This window comes from Ctenopharyngodon idella, chromosome 19, assembly GCF_019924925.1.
Source record: "Ctenopharyngodon idella isolate HZGC_01 chromosome 19, HZGC01, whole genome shotgun sequence".
Lineage (NCBI taxonomy): Eukaryota > Metazoa > Chordata > Actinopteri > Cypriniformes > Xenocyprididae > Ctenopharyngodon > Ctenopharyngodon idella.
The window spans coordinates 19651576-19671424 of NC_067238.1; the positions used below are offsets into that span (position 1 = coordinate 19651576).

At 35.9% G+C, this 19849-nt stretch overlaps 2 protein-coding genes across 2 annotated transcripts in view; one reads left to right on the plus strand and one right to left on the minus strand.

Annotated features, from left to right (window-relative positions):
* LOC127501335 (uncharacterized) overlaps positions 1-19849 on the plus strand; it is a 135877-nt gene that overhangs the window by 26850 nt on the left and 89178 nt on the right. The gene's annotated exons all lie outside the window — the stretch shown is intronic.
* LOC127500645 (phospholipase A and acyltransferase 3-like) lies at positions 6344-7788 on the minus strand. The gene is made up of 4 exons (XM_051871953.1): positions 7696-7788; positions 7151-7256; positions 6775-7043; positions 6344-6604 (listed from the first exon to the last, which is right to left on the minus strand). The coding sequence occupies exons 1-4, from the start codon at positions 7786-7788 to the stop codon at positions 6479-6481; spliced, it is 594 nt and encodes a 197-aa protein (XP_051727913.1). The 3' UTR covers positions 6344-6478.

The following is a 19849-nucleotide window of genomic DNA, read 5'->3' on the forward strand; positions in this document are numbered from 1 at the left end:
CTATCCAAATTTCACCCTCACAACCTGCCATGGCAATATCACTCATAACACAGCTTTTCATCTTGACGAGAAATCTCGTGACATGAGATCTCATCACACCCCTAATATTTAGATATTCATCCAAACGTCTCTCTCAGCAGTGTGGACGGCGTCGGGATGTCCATTATCAGTGCATCACTGCTCACGTATCTCTAACTTCCTGTTACTCCCTAAAGAAAAAACGAAAAAACCTTCGCCTCGAGTATATCGGGCCTGACACTGTTACTGTATCTCAGTGGTTTTACACCCGCAGTCACGGCCTGCGTTACAGTGTGATCTATGATTTACCGTGATTTACTCTGCCTGTGTGACGCTCATTCATCTGCTCATCTGTGTGTGTTTGTTGTTGTCCAAAGACTCCATGATCTGCTGCTGGAGCGAAAGCACGCTAACATGAGACGAACAGCGGCACATCTGCTGGATCACACATCAAACACTCATGAACGCCTGTCAGACTCGATGAGAGTTTGTGTGTTGTGCTGTTTTTATTGTCACAAGAAAACCAATTCCAGCACACTAACAAAAACAGGAAGTTTTACGAACAATAGGAAAGCTCCAGGAAACCTAACTTTCACTTTTGAAAGTTTAGAAAGAGATAAATTTATAAATTTCACCAACTACAGAAGACAGAACAAACATCACTTACATGCACACATTAGAATGCAGCTCCTGATCCTCTGTTTGTGAGACATTGAGAGAGACTGATGAACTCCAGCTCTGACAAGAACTTCAGAGCAGCGACAGGAACAAATTAGGAACAGAGGGGGGAAGGAGGGGCTGATGAGGGTGTGACCTAATGACAAACAAGAGCTTTATCTCCTTAGTCTATCTATCTATCTACCTGAGGGTACTCCTGTGCATCCTCACTTCCTCGTGCTGCAATTAAAGAATTAAGATGTCCTTCAAGATGGCTTTGATTGGTTTCTGTGTAACGGGCTGGAGGACAGAGAAATGAGGACACAAGGAAACATCACTTTGAGTACTGAGAAGCTCTCTCAGAATATTCATCCTAATATTCACATACATCCTGTGTGTGTGTGTGTGTGTGTGTGTGTGTGTGTGTGTGTGTGTGTGTGTGTGTGTGTGTAAGTGTGTGTGTGTGTGTGTGTGTGTGTGTGTTTGTGATTTATGAGAACACAAATTAGTATAATGACATGGTATGACATAGGTATTACAAGGAGAGGGTGACTTATGAAGACATTACTCCATGTCCTCATGTTTCAAAAGGCTTATAAATCATACAGAATGAGTTTTTGTGAGAAAGTAAAAATGTGCACAGTTTCCTGTGATGGGTAGGGTTAGGGGTAGGTGTAGTGTAGGGCAATAGAAAATATGGTTTGTACAGTATAAAAACCATTACGCCTATGGAATGTCCCCACAATTCACAAAAACAAACGTGTGTGTGTGTGTGTGTGTGTGTGTGTGTGTATGTGTGTGTGTGTGTGTGTGTGTGTGTGTGTGTGTGTGTGTGTGAGTGTGTGTGTGATGTCAGATTTCTTGGGGTCGTCTCAGGGTCGTTGTTTCGATCTGAAGGAGGCGGAGCTGCAGGTGTGATAATCTGTGTAAGACGTACCTGAGACCAGAGCCGTCATCCAGCTGAAGGTTCTGGATATCATAGAGCTGAACACACCCACCAGCGAGCCCCTCAGTTCTTATTTCAGCTGTGTACTGACACACTTATCTGTCAATATCTTTGAAGCGGCCGCTTTGATGCGGTGAAATGGATTAACCAATGACGTGTCACTACTTCGAACCTGTGTCATAGTGTTTGAAGCGCCAATTTTGAAAGTTGAAACAGATGCAACGGAAGATAGGTACGATTTTTTTTTTGGTTTCCTTGCCACTGTCACCAGTCGGGTGCACTTGATATTCATCAATATTACTGATCGGCCTGCACTGACACTGTTGTATGAGAACTGAACTGAGCTGGACGATGACGTCACTGCTTTCTCCAGAGCTGCTGTATAGATGAATTAACTAAATTAATGATTCTTACAACAAAACGAATCAACACTGAACTTACTTAAGCTGGACAATGACACCATTTTCTTTAAGAGCTGCTGTGCAGCCAAAATTATTTACCAGTTATCACAGTAAAGCTGCTTTGACACAATCTGCATTGTACCTACATTATTGTACAGTTTTGTTGGGTTCCAGCTCATGTTGGTGTGGAGGGTGATGAGAAAGCCGATATGATTGCAAAGAGCGCATTAAAAGTATAGGAAGCAGGAATAATAAAAGTTCCGCTTGGCAAAGCTGAGGCCAAATCATTAAGAACAGCGGTGGGAGACTCATGGAAGATGGCAAAGGGAACATTATTACAACATACAGAAATCATTTAAGGTGAAGGCTTGGAAATTACAGAAGACATTAAAGGATTAGTTCACTTCAGAATTAATATTTCCTGATAATTTACTCACCTCCATGTCATCCAAGATGTTCATGTCTTTCTTTCTTCAGCTGAAAAGAAATGAAGGTTTTTGAGGAAAACATTCCAGGATTTTTCTCCATATAGTGGACTTCACTGGGGTTCAACGGGTTGAAGGTCCAAATGTCAGTTTCAGTGCAGCTTCAAAGAGCTCTACATGATCCCAGACGAGGAATAAGAGTCTTATCTAGAGAAACCATCGGCCATTTTCTAAAAAAAATAAACATTTATATACTTTTTAACCACAAATGCTCGTCTTGCACTGCTCTGTGATGCTCCACGCATTACGTAATCATGTTGGAAAGGTCACGCGTGATGTAGGCGGAAGTACCGATCCAGTGTTTACAAAGCGAACGTGTGAAGACTAAGACAAACGCCCTTTACAAAAAAAGGTAAAACAACGATGTTGGATGATTTTGAAGTTGGAGGAGAAAATGAGATGGAGTTTTTCGCTCTACCGCGGTACTTCCACCTACGTCACGCGTGACCTTTCCAACATGATTACGTAATGCGTGGAGCATCACAGAGCAGTGCAAGACGAGCATTTGTGGTTAAAAAGTATATAATTTTTATTTTTTTTAGAAAATGACCAATGAAATGAGAACGTGTTTTAACTGATTACAAATTCAACATATACAAATATGAAAGGGAACATTTATTTTGAGATTTTTACATTCCACCTTAAAACACTTTAATCTTTTTGAAAGGGAAACACATCAGCTCTTGAACAACTGTAAACATGGGGTTTAGATACAGCACAGAACAGTGATTATGATTACACAGTTTTCTTACCTGCTCGTCTGTCTGTCTGTTGACTTCTCCCTGTTTCTCACTGTGATACAGAAAAGCCAGAACGTAAAACTGTTTCTTGACAGCCTTAATAGGAACTTGATTTAGTGTAAAGCTGTTTACTGGAGTCTTTAAAACATTAAAGGCATTAATGTATAGCCTAACTTTACAAAGCTGCTTTTGTTTTTAATTTATTTGTTTTTTATTGATTGATCACCCGCTCTTCCTCTCCCTCTGCTGACTGTTCTACCCTGCTGCTATATTTAACTTGAAACTGTTATAAAAACATGTTAAGAGCTTATACACCTCATAACTTTATGAAATTTGTGTATAATCATTCATCAAATTCTAACATAACTGAGAGATTCTAAAAAGAAAGAAATTATGGGTACAATTTACTTAAAGCCCTAATGCATAATAAAGGTATTCATAATGTATGTTGTAATGCATTATATGTTTTCATAAATAATTGTAACCAAAGTTAAAATGCATTATAATATTTGCAGATTTTGAAATTGGTTGTTTGTTGTGTGTTTTAATGCATTATACTTTCTAAAGGTTTATTCAATGAATAGACAAGTATTATAATGTATTATAACTGTGGTTACAATTATTCATGAGGCCATACAATCCATTATAAGGACTTATACTTTTATAATGCGTTATACATAGAGGCTTTAAAGGGTAAGTTCACCCAAAAATGAAAATAATGTAATTTATTACTCACCCTCATGCCGTTCCACACCCGTAAGACCATTCATCTTCAGAACACAAATTAAGATGTTGAAATTGAAAATGGGTGGGGTAATCCTCTTGCATGCCTGATCCACCCCTGGCACGCATCAACTGAAATGTCTAGTCAGGCTTCTTCCATTCCATCGTCTCTGTGTCCTACAAAAATAGAAGTACTGATTACTGTAACTGTAACATCCTTTTTTACAAAATGGAAGCAGACAGAAACTCTATCTGTATGTAAGGCACTTTGATGCATGTGTTGTAACACTCAAAAGTTACAGTAGATACACTGAGGTGCACCTACCTGTTTTCCTCCCTGAAGGTTCTTATGATCGAGTCGATGGTGAAGCAACTTAAGTTTGGCTGAACTCATTGCCCAGCCTCCCTCATAGTCATACCATGGACAAGGACATGGTCAACTAGTGGCAAGAATTTCATCTGAGACTCCTTGTCTCCTTGCCCCCATCCTCATCCTCGTCCTCCTCCTCTTCCTCTTCCTTCACCTCTTCTTCCACTCTTTACCGCTCTTCCTCCTCCTCCTCCTCCTCCTCCTCTCTGGTGTCCTCGACCTTTTCAATCACGTCTCTCTGGATCCATTTTTCCAAAACTGAATGAACTCGGGCTCTTTTATCTCTCTATTGAAGGTTCTGATTGGTGTGTGATAAATTTTGACTCTTAGTGTTTCCACGTGGGTAACTGTGTGCTAATTGAGCTCAGGCTGTGCTGACTTGAGTGAACAATATTGAATGCTAGTGCTTTCTAAATGACCACATGGTGTAGGCAATGAGAAATGAAGGGATTTGTGTGTAGAGTTTTGCAGTGACAGTTCAACAAATCTGATTCATGTGTCAAAACAGGGGAATAGTGATTATAGTTTAGGGAAATGGGTGTGCTTTTTGACAAATGGTGTTATAGTTTTGAAATTTTAGTTCAAAAGCCTGGTTATAGTGTTTAAGCAATCGAGAAAAACTGTAATTTAGGAAGAAAACAAATAATTTTGTCATTGATAATTACAGACACTGAAAAATGAACACATGACAGACGGCTGTTTTGGTAACTGGTTATACTGATAATTATGGCTAAATTGCAATGGATTAGCTAGCTAAAATATATGTGGAGTGTATTACACAATATTCTCATACCTCCTTCTCAGTACATGTTTTATTCTTTTTAACGTCCCTCTTTGACCAGCAGTTTAATATAGTCTTCTCTTCATCTTTGGTGCTACCCGTGCTCTCTCATTCATACAGCAGCAGAGCGCCACTCTTGTGATGGTAAAAGTGCAGTTTTCAGGTCTTCCCTCTGAGCTCTTTCCAGCGCTGGAGAGCTTTTCTAATATAAACGCGGGTCCTAAAGTGCTTGCCCAGTCATAAACCTTCATTCCAGTGATATTCTTTTGAGCTGTTTTGTATTGGGTCCCGTCTCTCGTTCTGCAGGGTTTTTTTTTCTTATTTTCAAATCTCCCTCTTACTTGTTCTCTCTCCTCGACCGTCATACGCCCCCTGATACACGTTTGTTGTTGGTGTCGGCCCGACTAACTCCCAAACAGTGTTTTTGAAATAATATTGAGTCCACCTTTAACTACTATGTTCTTACAAAAATACATAAATAAATAAAAAGTCCAGTGTACTAACCCTAACCCTAATATCAAGATATTTACAGATAGATTAATTAAACCTGTCACTCAACTGTTGTGCTTGTGATAACATTGTAGGTCAGGATAACGTCAACATGGTTGATCAGGCTATATAGTACGTACTGTTTTAGCGTTCGTTAAGTAAGTACTTGTTGAAATTAAATACCTATTCATTTAGCATGCGGTTTTGGACGCAGCCTTTCATTCATTGGTTACTAACCACTAACCTGTCATGTGGTGTTGTTTCCAGGACAACCAAAATGTGTTAATGTTTGTTTGTTTTTTGTCTGGATTGGTGACTGGAGATCGCAACAAATATGACAGTTTGTTCTGTGTATTTCTGCATTCCAGTACTATATTATAATTTCTACAAAAATATCACATGATTTGTTTATTAGAGAAATACACAGTACAATAACCGACAAGGGACTGAATAAAACAGGAGTTTAAAGTTTAAATGAGATGAACCAAATGACTGACAGGTGATGATCATGAAAACTGAACAGAGCAGAGAAACAGGAACTAAACAAAACCCAACAGAATATCAAAATAAGAGTCCATGACAGCTGTGGATTATATTTACATTTAAGTTTAAATTGTTTGTTTTTTAAATTATTTATTTAAATTTAATTAATAATCCAGGGCCTCCACAATTGTACTTTTAGTCCTTCATTTCCCACTGTTCATTGTGTCTTTTTCTTGTTGTCTTTTGAATTTTGAAACAATAAAATGAATAAAGCAAGGATGCCAGTGCCTGTAAGGATGTTTATTAAAATGATTTAAATTTGATCAGATTCACCATACATTTACTGTCTTTAATTCAAGGCCTCCGCAATTGTGCTTTTATTTCTTCATTTCCCATTTCCATGTTCATTTTTCTCCTTCTCTTTGTCTTTTGAAGTGGCTAGTTTAAAGATTACATAGCCAAGCACAACAATACCAGCAATAAGAGAACCGTACACTGCTGCATCTTCCACCTATAAGAACAAACAAAACTTGTTGCTTTTGTGACCTTAATCCTACTGTAATATTAAATTCATTAAAAATATTATTTGGCATCTGTAATACTGTGATTTTTCACATTTGAGTCACTTATGAGCAGCATACAATATGATTCTGTTTGTGAGGTCAAGTCGAACAACTGTACCTGCTGGGAATGTGGCTGTCCGTATCTCAACAGCGTAACAAAGTGCTCACAGTTCTTTGTAGTCACACCATATTGAAGTTCCTTATCCACAAGAATTTTTGCGTCCTGTAGAATATCTTGAATGGGATGTGGCTCATATTTCTCATCCAGATGATTGTTGATATAGTATGTATCATTGCCAACCACATCCTCAAGTTTTTCTCTCTTCACTGTGGCCTTGTTGTGCACTACTGACTTCACACTGCTGGCTCCAGCGTTGGCATGCTCAGCTGGAGAGAAAGACATGGAAGAGTAAAACAATCATGACTCATGAGACTTCAGTAGAAACTTTCAGATTCCGTACAAGGCAGTGTGTGAAGCATGTAAAAACACTCACAGGCTGAGGCTAGGTGAACCACATATCCATCACCCACATAAATAGCCCAGTGCTGATATAGGCCTCGGGGGATTTCAATAAGGTCTCCACAATTCGGTTTCTTATCCTATAGAAGACAATATCAGGTCTAATATTTTTTTTGAAAAGTTACAGAGCCATTTAAATCTCTCAAAACATATCATACTGTTCATATAAAATAAAATAACACAATACCATAGCTTTTGTGGATAGATAAAAACAAGAAGAAAGTGAAACTGTTAATTTTGCCTAAAAACAGCTGCTGTACACAAAGACATACACTCGTTTCAGACAGGTTTAAAATTATTTAGCTATTTCTGTTGCTTTAGAGAACAACTTGTGTAGTTTTTAAACACTTTCAAGCTCTGTTACTGTAATAAAATTGCTTTCCGAGAACCCTGGAGCAATGAGCGTGTTGTTCAATAGAGTCAGTCAGTATATTATCAAAAACAACAAAATGATCTGTTTCCTAAGTGATGTTATCTTTCATTCTCCCCATTTGTGTGAGTTAATTTAAAGATGCTTACCTCTGCCATTGCAAACTCCTTCTGCTCTTCTGCTTTTACTCTAATCCCATTGGAAACACATACAGCTTTTATATTGTTTCCACAGAGGGGCATGTCCAGAATTTTTGGCAACTACAGGTTTACAGCATATATGTAAAACCAGTTATACTGGCTATGAGGGATGAAACTGGTGTGAAATTGTGTTCCCATTTAGAGGAAACCATGAAACATATTTGACAACAACAGTTCCGGTAACACTTTAGTATAGGGAACACATATAAACATATTAACTAAGACTTTTCCTCAATAAACTCCTAATTTACTGCTTATTAATAGTTAGTAAGGTAGTTGTTAAGTTTAGGTATTGTGTAGGATGAAGAATGTAGAATAAGGTCATGCAGAAAAAGGCATTAATATGTAGTTAATAATTACTCATACTAATAAACAGCCAATATTCTATTAATATGGATGTTAATAAGCAACTAGTTAAAAGACCCTAAAATAAAGTGTTACCACAGTTCCTATAAATATCCTAACAATTAGAATCACCCTAAATAATGTATAGTCACCTAAATGGCATCTTACACTGTATGCAGCAAGCTTTTGTTGCTATCTCTTGCAAAATACAAAACATACAGACAATATTTGGGGGTACAATCCACCTAAAATAAACCAAAACTAAACACGACACAAACAAGCCAAGTGTGAAAATGCCCTGGATGTGAACTCTTTTATTTTCATATACATTTATGTGTGTTAGTTCACTTTATATCCTCACATTAACATGGATTGTTGTTTAGTGTGTTCATGCAGGAAATAGGCTAATAAATGTATTTATTTATATTTCCTCTTTTAGTAAGAAGTAAACAGACTGCTCATGTAAATAGTGATTTGTTAAAGTCACTCCAGTTCTTGCTGTGGTTAGAACACATTTCTTTCTTTCACCAATCATTTCTAGCAGTTAATGCCCATCACAGGCGTGTTCATGTGTGTTTCTCTCATCTGATGTGCTTCTGTTTCCTATAAAGAGACGCCCTGATTCTCCTAAACATATCTGATGATGATGATGATGATGATGACGATAAAGAATCTGTGAATCAGGTTTGATTGGTTAATTACAGATGCACATTTACAGTGAATCACTTGAATGTGTTGTTGTAAATCAGATATAAAGCCAATCTTTTTACTTTCAGCAAATATAGATTTGCCGCAGCAGGTGGTTAGACTGGGAAATACCCTCTCATCTCCATCACACTTGACACTGGTGCTCCGCAGGGATGCGTGTTATTCCCTCTCCTACACTCCCTCTACACAGGGTTGGGGAAAGTTACTCTTAAAAGTAATGCATAACAATATTGCGTTACTCCCTAAAAAGTAACTAATTGCGTTACTTAGTTACGTTTTATGGAAAGTAATGCGTTACCAGTGTTGGGGAGTAACTAGTTACATGTAACAGAATTACGTAATTTAATTACAAAATAAATGTAACTGTAATCTGTTACAGTGTAAAATATGAGACACCGATGTTTCAGGAGATTAAGACACATAATACGACACATGCTTATTTGATAACTGTTTTTTTTCTTATTTGGGTTTATGTATATGCTTTATTTTTTTTAAGATTAGCTATTTTTCCCAACGCATTTAGATGCCAGTGTTTCTGTTACAGTGGCTGTGTGTAAATACGAGAACAAGACGAAGAAGATCAGAATCACAGGTTATATTTAATCCAATACCGACAGGAAGGTTCACAACTCACATCAAAACGAGATCCGACAAACACAGAACAGAACAAGGAGATTATATAGGGGAGCTAATGAGGGAGAACGTAATCAGGGAGAACAGAAACAGGTGAGGATAGTTAACTAACCAGGATACACACAATGAGGGCAAATGAACAGAACAAGACATGACAGAACTAAATGCAAACATAACCAAAAGTCCATAGGTGTAACAGTTTCCTGTCATAGCTATGCAAAGATTTGATTTCAAAAACAGTATCATAGCTATTAAACTATATCTTGTTATGATTTTAAATCTGTATTTAACCTCAGAATGATCTCAAAGTAAAAAGAGGTGTTAACATCTGATTTTGTAATACATTTAGTAATACATTGCAATACATATTTAAAAAAAAAAAAAAAAAAAAAAAAAAAAAATGAAACAAATGTGATGTTTATCTTAAGTCGTTTTTGCTTATTAATATGGTTACAGTGGATCGAAGGTCAGCAGCACAGACATTGAATAATAAAGTGAGATTAAATACATAAAGTATGTTTGTGTAATTTAATATGGGTCAAAATCAAGGCAAGGCAATTTTATTTGTATAGCACATTTCATACACAATGGTAATTCAAAGTGCTTTACATAAAGAAGAGTCAAATACATAAAAATAAAAATGGAACACATAAGAAATAGAAATAACAGTAAAAACAGAGAATTTGTTGTCCGTCAGAGCAGATCTAAATGGATCTTCCTCACACGTCAGGACTGCTGTCTAGCTCTACCTGTTAAATCACTGTAAAGTGCCTTTGAGACTTCACAATTTCCAAAATAAAAAGTTGAGATTTTCCATTTAACTTCATATTTGTTGTATTAAGGAGACCGTAGGCTGTTAGAAATGCATGTTGGTCAAGCTCCCGCACTTTTTGTAAATCAACTGCAAGCAGACAATGTACGAGCAAACCATAAAATATGTCCACCCTGTCATGGACAAAACCAAAGTAGTTTAAATATATTTTCACTGCATAGTGATTATAAAACATAGATTTTCAGCAAGATACTTGGTCCCTTTCTCAACAATAAATTTTAGTTAATCAGAAAATTCTTTTGATTATAATGAAACTGCTGAAAAATATTTGTTTCCCTATAAAATATGCAATACTTGCAATTTCTTTTCTAAATAACGTCTAACAACAAAGATATTTTGTCAATCTTTCAAACAATATTAACTGGCCCTCTTTCCTTTACAGTGGCATAACTGATGAAAACAGATTTCTCTCTTTCACCAGTCATTTCTAGCAGTAAATGTGTTCATGTGTTTCTCTCCTCTGATGTGTTTCTGTTTGCTATAAAGAGACGCCCTGATTCTCCTAAACATATCTGACTGATGATGATGATGATGATGATGATGTAAAGAATCTGTGCTGAGGATCAGGTTTGATCGGATCAAAGGGAAACACCAACTCGTCGGTTCAGTCAGTTGCAGACGGGTCTGATCCTAACACACGGGGTTCGGTCGGGTTCAGTCATGTTTTCCTCAGAAATGAACATATTACTACATCTTTACTGGCCCAGTGAAAAATTCTGAGTGTATGATTTAATCTCACTAAAATTACAAGAATAATCAACTCCATTTGTTACAGTACTGAACCTCAAGTCATCTACTCATAATTCAGTGCAGAAAGACGCTTAACCCTATATCATATTCAATATTGATCAGAACTAATGATAAAGCTGTCGCACACAATCTCCTGCAGTCCTTCTGTCTCTGACTGAGAGTTTAGACTCTTTTCTCCAGTGAAAGTCTTTTAGTATAACTGTACAAACGTCCTTCAGCTCGTGCTTCACGTGTCTGTGAAATCTGCACTGATTTTATCAAGCAAACGTAAGAATAACTTTGATATTGTTAGTAATATTTCAGGTTTAGTTGATTATCCAGACATCATTTATTATAAAAATCATGAATGTGCTTCTCCTACACAAGTTGGTGTTGATACTGCTTATAAAACCAAAGGAGAAAGATTGCTAAGGCATGCACGGATGCAACCAATGAGTTTGGAGTAAAACACATGCTGAGATTGGGAAAAGCCACAATGTGTTCATGAGTGTTGGGTAAGTTACTTCAAAAAAGTAATTAATTACTAATTACTAATTACATCATCAATATCGTATTTAAAATACTTTTCTAATTACTCTGTCTGCAAAGTAATTTAATTCCTCAATAAGTAATTTACTAATTACTTCTTAAAATTCCTATAAACCTTGACCGTATAGACAATAGAAAGGAAACTCTTTTAATAATTTAGTCAAATATGGAATAGTTTAGCCTTTTATAGCTTTTTAAAACATTTTAACTTTATTAAAACATATACTATAATACTTTTATTTACTTTATAATACTTACATTTTTTTTAGTAACAAATAGGGATGTCACTATACCAAAAATCTAGTAGTCGGTACCGATACCACCAAAAGTGCACAATACTCGATACCAAAGTCGATACCACGGTAAAAATATATAAAAATACAAATAAAACAATGCTATATATTTTTTTCCAGGTAGGTCTAATAGTAGTAAGTAAAAATACCACAGAAAAAAAAAAAAATTATAAATTATAAATTAAATATTGATTAATCCTTATTAAAGCTTTTCTTTTGTTGTTTGATTATCATTTATAATACAATCAATAGTAGACAGTAGCATGTTTTAAAGGCTGCTGTCACTAAGACCTAATGGACGGAGACAGTATGCTGTTACACATGCTGTTCACATTCACATAACCAACGCGAATATACGCCAAGACGGGCATTTTGACATAACTGTGTGTGTATTTAAACATTTATGTGTAATAAACCGCGAAAATCTGACACTCGCGAGAGGCGGCTATGTGTGCGCGCTTTGGTCGAGAGCGCACAGTGTTTTCTCTCTAGGACATAGCTTACATTCTACCGTAATGTTCTTGCCTACCTGTGTCAAAAAGTGAAGTAATTGGATTATTTCCATTCTGCAAAACAGCCACTCGCTTCTGCCGACATCTTCAGACAGCGACTGCGCAGCCAACTGGTGCGCTCAACTGCACTACAGCTAATGATTTTAAAGAGGCAGCGCTCACTTTTACCTTTAGATGACAAATTTAGATTTTAAATTCAATATTGATTTGAACAGAACTGTTGAACTAATTTACAGTATGTAACACAAGTACATTATAAGTAACTGTAATTAAATTACCTAAAAATGAACAGTAATCCCTTACTTTTCTTTTTCAGTGGATAAGTAATTACTTAGTAGCGCGTTACACCCAACACTGGTGTTCAACAACTTTGAGATGCTACTGTTAGGATAAAGACTACACAGCAAAAACACCAGAGTTAAATGAACTCTGCTTGGAGTACATATGGTCCCTCTCTAAATAGTGTAAAAGTAACACTTAACCAGACTTAATGTTAATGAGATAATTAAGTGATGATTGAGCGGTAGTGATGAACACCTGTTGTTAACAAGCAGAATCGCTGAAGAAAAGAGAAACACAAGAACTACAACTGACTTCAGCCACAGTCTTAGATGAAATCAACTGAAGATAAAAGACATTACATCTCTCAAGATCTCAGTAGAGGAGGATTATCTTCAGTGATTCTGCTTGTTAACAGCAGGTGTTCAGCACTAATGCTCATTCATCACTTAATTAATTGCTTAATTATCTCAATAATTTTAACTCTGCTTCAGTGTTGCTTTAAAACTATTTAGAGAGGGACCATATGTACTCCGAGCAGAGTTGATTTAACTCTGGTGATTGTGCTGTGTAATTTCTTTAGTGACTATAGACTGATTAAAAGAACATTTGTGAATGTCTCGCAAGTTGTTGGTTAATTCTAGCTGTTTTTGCATCTAATGTCCATATGCAGTAAATGCATTTGATTTAGTGTTGCTGTTGAACCACAATGTACTTTATGTGATTTGTGAGTATTCACGTAACATTGTTTGTAGTTTAGCGAAGTTAAATATCCTTAAAATGATCTCATTGCTGTGTTTAGTGACTCATATATATTTATAAATGGTTTGTGTTTCTCTGTATAGGGTATTAGGCTAAGCGTCTGAATTAAGTACTGAAAATAAGCAAAACAAGATCAAGTTGTTGCTGAAAGATTTTCAATAAATTGCTTCAGTGATGAAGAATCAGATGTTTTGAGTTATTCCATGTGCCCTCTTGTTGACTGAAGCCTTTTTCAAGTTTGGGCAGACACTGAGGCTGAGAACCCCTACATAACATGACAATCATCCATCAAATATGTTCAGAAGATTTGGAGTTTGACTATAGAGTAGAGCTGCAAATCGAAGTGTACAGTATTACTGCAGCAAATGCCCATCACAGGTGTGTGTTTCTCTCTTCTGATGTGATTCTGTTTCCTATAAAGAGATGCCCTGATTCTCCTAAACATATCTGACTGATGATGATGATGATGATGATGATGAAGTAAAATATCTGTGCTGAGAATCAGGTTTGATCGGTTTGATCATTACAGCACCTTAAATCAGGCACTCAAAATAAACTCTTACATCAGTCTGTCTTTTGTTTGTTCTCCAGCATGTTTTCACACGTGTGTCTTGTTGAGGAGAGATGTTGTTACTGAGTGATCAGACTTTAAAAAATAAAACAGGTCAATAAAATCCCACAGATTCTTTCATTCATCATCATTGAAACGTTTTGATGAATGGGAGTGTCAGAGTTTCATTTGATAGGAAACAAACACTTATATATACTATATATTGTCATGCCTCTGAACTCTGAAAGTAAGGCTGTATTCAGAACAGCATGCTAACTTATACCTATACTACCTATTTTTTTTTTTTTAAGAATACTGTGTATAATGAGTATACAATATGCAACAAATAATGTTTGAGAGTAGTATACTACAGTGTTGTCACATGACAATCATTAATTCAGCTCAGTTGTCCCGCTTGTCACCTTACAAATAAATGTGCTACCCTTCTTATGTGCAAACCTGAGTGAAAATTTCCTACCTTTCGAATGTCCTTTCCAACAGTTTTGATTTGACCCATAAAAATTATGTCTGAAATTAATCATGTTTCACTTAAAATCATTTGAATAGATTTTATTTTGCTTGACAAATAATGTACATTAAAAAAAGGTTTACAAAAATGTGCTTAATGGAGTAACATGTAAATTAACTGGTTTGACTCGTCAAAAATATGATTATCATGCTTGAATCAGATTGACTACGTTACAGTAGGTTAGCTGATATTAAGAGTTCCAGTAACAATGAACGCCTGCCACCCTTTACTGTGTAATACGGCAATTATACATAGATGAAAATAACATATATAGTAGGGTTTTCCAAAACACCACAAATAATTCTTTTAAGATTTATGCCATTTGAACCTGTGTCATAGTGTTTGAAGCACCAATTTTGAAAGTTGAAACAGATGCAACGGAAGATAGGTACGATTTTTTTTTTGGTTTCCTTGCCACTGTCACCAGTCGGGTGCACTTGATATTCATCAATATTACTGATCGGCCTGCACTGACACTGTTGTATGAGAACTGAACTGAGCTGGACGATGACATCACTGCTTTCTCCAGAGCTGCTGTATAGATGAATTAACTAAATTAATGATTCTTACAACAAAACGAATCAACACTGAACTTACTTAAGCTGGACAATGACACCATTTTCTTTAAGAGCTGCTGTGCAGCCAAAATTATTTACCAGTTATCACAGTAAAGCTGCTTTGACACAATCTGCATTGTACCTACATTATTGTACAGTTTTGTTGGGTTCCAGCTCATGTTGGTGTGGAGGGTGATGAGAAAGCCGATATGATTGCAAAGAGCGCATTAAAAGTATAGGAAGCAGGAATAATAAAAGTTCCGCTTGGCAAAGCTGAGGCCAAATCATTAAGAACAGCGGTGGGAGACTCATGGAAGATGGCAAAGGGAACATTATTACAACATACAGAAATCATTTAAGGTGAAGGCTTGGAAATTACAGAAGAGAAAAGGTGGTTTTCTCAAGATGAAAGGATTGACTTAATTTCCAGATAATTTACTCAGCTCCATGTTTTTGAGGAAAACACTCCAGGATTTTTCTCCATATAGTGGACTTCACTGGGGTTCAACGGGTTGAAGGTCCAAATGTCAGTTTCAGTGCAGCTTCAAAGAGCTCTACATGATCCCAGACGAGGAATAAGAGTCTTATCTAGAGAAACCATCGGACATTTTCTAAAAAAAATAAACATTTATATACTTTTTAACCATAAATGCTCGTCTTGCACTGCTCTGTGATGCTCCACGCATTACGTAATCATGTTGGAAAGGTCACGCGTGACGTAGGTGGAAGTACCGATCCAGTGTTTACAAAGTGAACTTCAAAGACTAAGTCAAACAACCTTTACAAAAAAAGGTAAAACAACGATGTTGGATGATTTTGAAGTTGGAGGAGAAAATGAGATGGAGTTTTTCGCTCTACCGCGGTACTTCCACCTACGTCACGCGTGACCTTTCCAACATGATTTCGTAATGCGTGGAGCATCACAGAGCAGTGCAAGACGAGCATTTGTGGTTAAAAAGTATATAATTTTTATTTTTTTTAGAAAATGACCAATGAAATGAGAACGTGTTTTAACTGATTACAAATTCAACATATACAAATATGAAAGGGAACATTTATTTTGAGATTTTTACATTCCACCTTAAAACACTTTAATCTTTTTGAAAGGGAAACACATCAGCTCTTGAACAACTGTAAACATGGGGTTTAGATACAGCACAGAACAGTGATTATGATTACACAGTTTTCTTACCTGCTCGTCTGTCTGTCTGTTGACTTCTCCCTGTTTCTCACTGTGATACAGAAAAGCCAGAACGTAAAACTGTTTCTTGACAGCCTTAATAGGAACTTGATTTAGTGTAAAGCTGTTTACTGGAGTCTTTAAAACATTAAAGGCATTAATGTATAGCCTAACTTTACAAAGCTGCTTTTGTTTTTAATTTATTTGTTTTTTATTGATTGATCACCCGCTCTTCCTCTCCCTCTGCTGACTGTTCTACCCTGCTGCTATATTTAACTTGAAACTGTTATAAAAACATGTTAAGAGCTTATACACCTCATAACTTTATGAAATTTGTGTATAATCATTCATCAAATTCTAACATAACTGAGAGATTCTAAAAAGAAAGAAATTATGGGTACAATTTACTTAAAGCCCTAATGCATAATAAAGGTATTCATAATGTATGTTGTAATGCATTATATGTTTTCATAAATAATTGTAAACAAAGTTAAAATGCATTATAATATTTGCAGATTTTGAAATTGGTTGTTTGTTGTGTGTTTTAATGCATTATACTTTCTAAAGGTTTACTCAATGAATAGACAAGTATTATAATGTATTATAACTGTGGTTACAATTATTCATGAGGCCATACAATCCATTATAAGGTTCATTACAAGGCATAATTAATGCATTAAAAATACTTTTATAATGCGTGATACATAAACGCTTTAAATAAAGCGTTACCAAATTATGTTAAATAGTGAAACCGCCAGTAGGCGGCAACGATTCTCTGTTTTAATGACTGAGCCACTTAAATCGTTCAAAAGTCAGATTAATTTAGGAAGAAAACAAACACCGATGTGAATAATTTTGTCATTGATAATTACAGACACTATTGAAAAATGAACACATGACAGACGGCTGTTTTGGTAACTGGTTATACTGATAATTATGGCTAAATTGTAATGGATTAGCTAGCTAAAATATATGTGGAGTGTATTAGGCAATATTCTCAAGTTTTTATTCTTTTTAACGTCCCTCTTTGACCAGCAGTTTAATATAGTCTTCTCTTCATCTTTGGTGCTACCCGTGCTCTCTCATTCATACAGCAGCAGAGCGCCACTCTTGTGATGGTAAAAGTGCAGTTTTCAGGTCTTCCCTCTGAGCTCTTTCCAGCGCTGGAGAGCTTTTCTAATATAAACGCGGGTCCTAAAGTGCTTGCCCAGTCATAAACCTTCATTCCAGTGATATTCTTTTGAGCTGTTTTGTATTGGGTCCCGTCTCTCGTTCTGCAGGGTTTTTTTTTCTTATTTTCAAATCTCCCTCTTACTTGTTCTCTCTCCTCGACCGTCATACGCCCCCTGATGCTGATTGGTTACACGTTTGTTGTTGGTGTCGGCTGACTAACTTCTAAACAGTATTTTTGAAATTCTACCTTTAACTACTATGTATTTACAAAAATAAATAAATAAATAAATAAAAAGTACAATGTACTAACCCTAACCCTAATATCAAGATATTTACAGATAGATGAATTGACCCTTTGCCGGGAGTTTGATTGACAGGCGATCTAACCAATCATAACGCCAAATCCGCCATTTTGTCCGACAAAGCAGGGGAGTTAGTAGGTTATATTAACGTTGGTGGACTTAAACTTGAAAAATGATGTGTACTGACGTCTTTCTGTGGTTGAAATGTGGTCCATTCATGTTTATTTGATGATATAAATTAACTAGTAAGAAGAGATGATCGGTTCATGAGCCGCTTGATCTGAGGCGCTACCGCGATCTGTCACGACACATTAAAGAGCCACAAAACGGTATTTATTGTTTAAATTTCTTTAAAAATTACAAAATTAGAAATCTGAGACTTTGTTTCATATCAAAAGTAACCTGCTCTGTCGATAGGTTGTCAGTGTCCTCTTGCTCCGCGATGTATTTTTCACTGTGAGAACACGATGTGTGGCGTTAGAGCATCATGGCTTGTCGGACATAGCAACAGTAACTAAAGGAGGAGGGTTTTTGTGAACGGTCAATTAAACCTGTCACTCATATCTTTTAAACTGTTGTGCTTGTGATAACATTGTAGGTCATGATAACGTCAACATGGTGGATCAGCTTTATCAGGTTATATAGTACGTACTGTTTTAGCATTCGTTAAGTAAGTACTTGTTGAAATTAAATACCTATTCATTGAGCATGCAGTTTCGGACGCAGCCTTTCATTCATTGGTTACTAACCACTAACCTGTCATGTGGTGTTGTTTCCAGGACAACCAAAACATTGCCACCCGTCTCAAACATCACCAGTTATAATTATTAACCAACTGTCACATCAAACAGAGTAGTAACTATAGTGTGGGTTTACAATGACATAAAACCACTGATGTGTATTGCTGTGAGAGTATATAGGCCTCAAATATTTAGATTTTTATTTGATATTTTCAAACTTTTTTTTTCTGCATACTGTGGCATAACTTTTGAAAACACATTTATTTATTTTTTTCACTTCTTGCAGTAAACACTCTAATGTTTGTTTGTTTTTTTGTCTGGGTTGGTGACTGGAGATCGCAACAAATATGACAGTTTGTTCTGTGTATTTCTGCATTCCAGTACTATATTATAATTTCTACAAAAATATCACATGATTTGTTTATTAGAGAAATACACAGTACAATAACCGACAAGGGACTGAACAAAACAGGAGTTTAAAGTTTGACAGGTGATGATCATGAAAACTGAACAGAGCAGAGAAACAGGAACTAAACAAAACCCAACAGAATATCAAAATAAGAGTCCATGACAGCTGTGGATTATATTTACATTTAAGTTTAAATTGTTTGTTTTTTAAATTATTTATTTAAATTTAATTAATAATCCAATGCCTCCACAATTGATTGTACACTCTAAAAGATGCTGGGTTAAACGTGCTGGGTAGTTTTATTTAACTCAAATATTGTTTAAAAATTACTGTATGACACATAATTACTAGAGGGATTTATCAATAAGCAATTTAATAAATGTTTACTGTTTAATTATTATTCATTAAACTTATGATTAAATGTTCATTTATTAAACATATTAATAAATGTTAATTTCCAACATACTCGGGTTCATTTTAAGCAAGAAATACAGTCATTTTTAAACAAAAGTTGAGTTAAATAAAACTACCCAACAGGTTGGGCAAACATTTAACCCAACCGCTGGGTTAAACAACCTAATCTATTTTCAACCCAACTTGGGTTGTTTTTAACCCAGCATTTTTTTAGAGTGTACGTTTAGTCCTTCATTTCCCACTGTTCATTGTGTTTTCTTCTCGTTGTCTTTTGAATTTTGAAACAATAAAATGAATAAAAGCAAGGATGCCAGTGCCTGTAAGGATGTTTATTTAAATGATTTAAATTTGATCAGATTCACCACACATTTACAGACTGTAAATAATTCCTCCACAATTATGCTTTTATTTCATTTCCCATTGCCATGTTTATTTTTCTCTTTCTCTTAGTCTTTTAAAATGGCAAGAACAAAGATTCCAAAGGCACCTGCTGCTGAAATAAGAATAGCAATAGCGGTGTCCGTTGCATCTTCCACATCTTCCACCTGTAGGAATAAATAGAAAGTTCTTATTTTCTAATCACTGTGTGAAAACTTGTTGCTTTTGT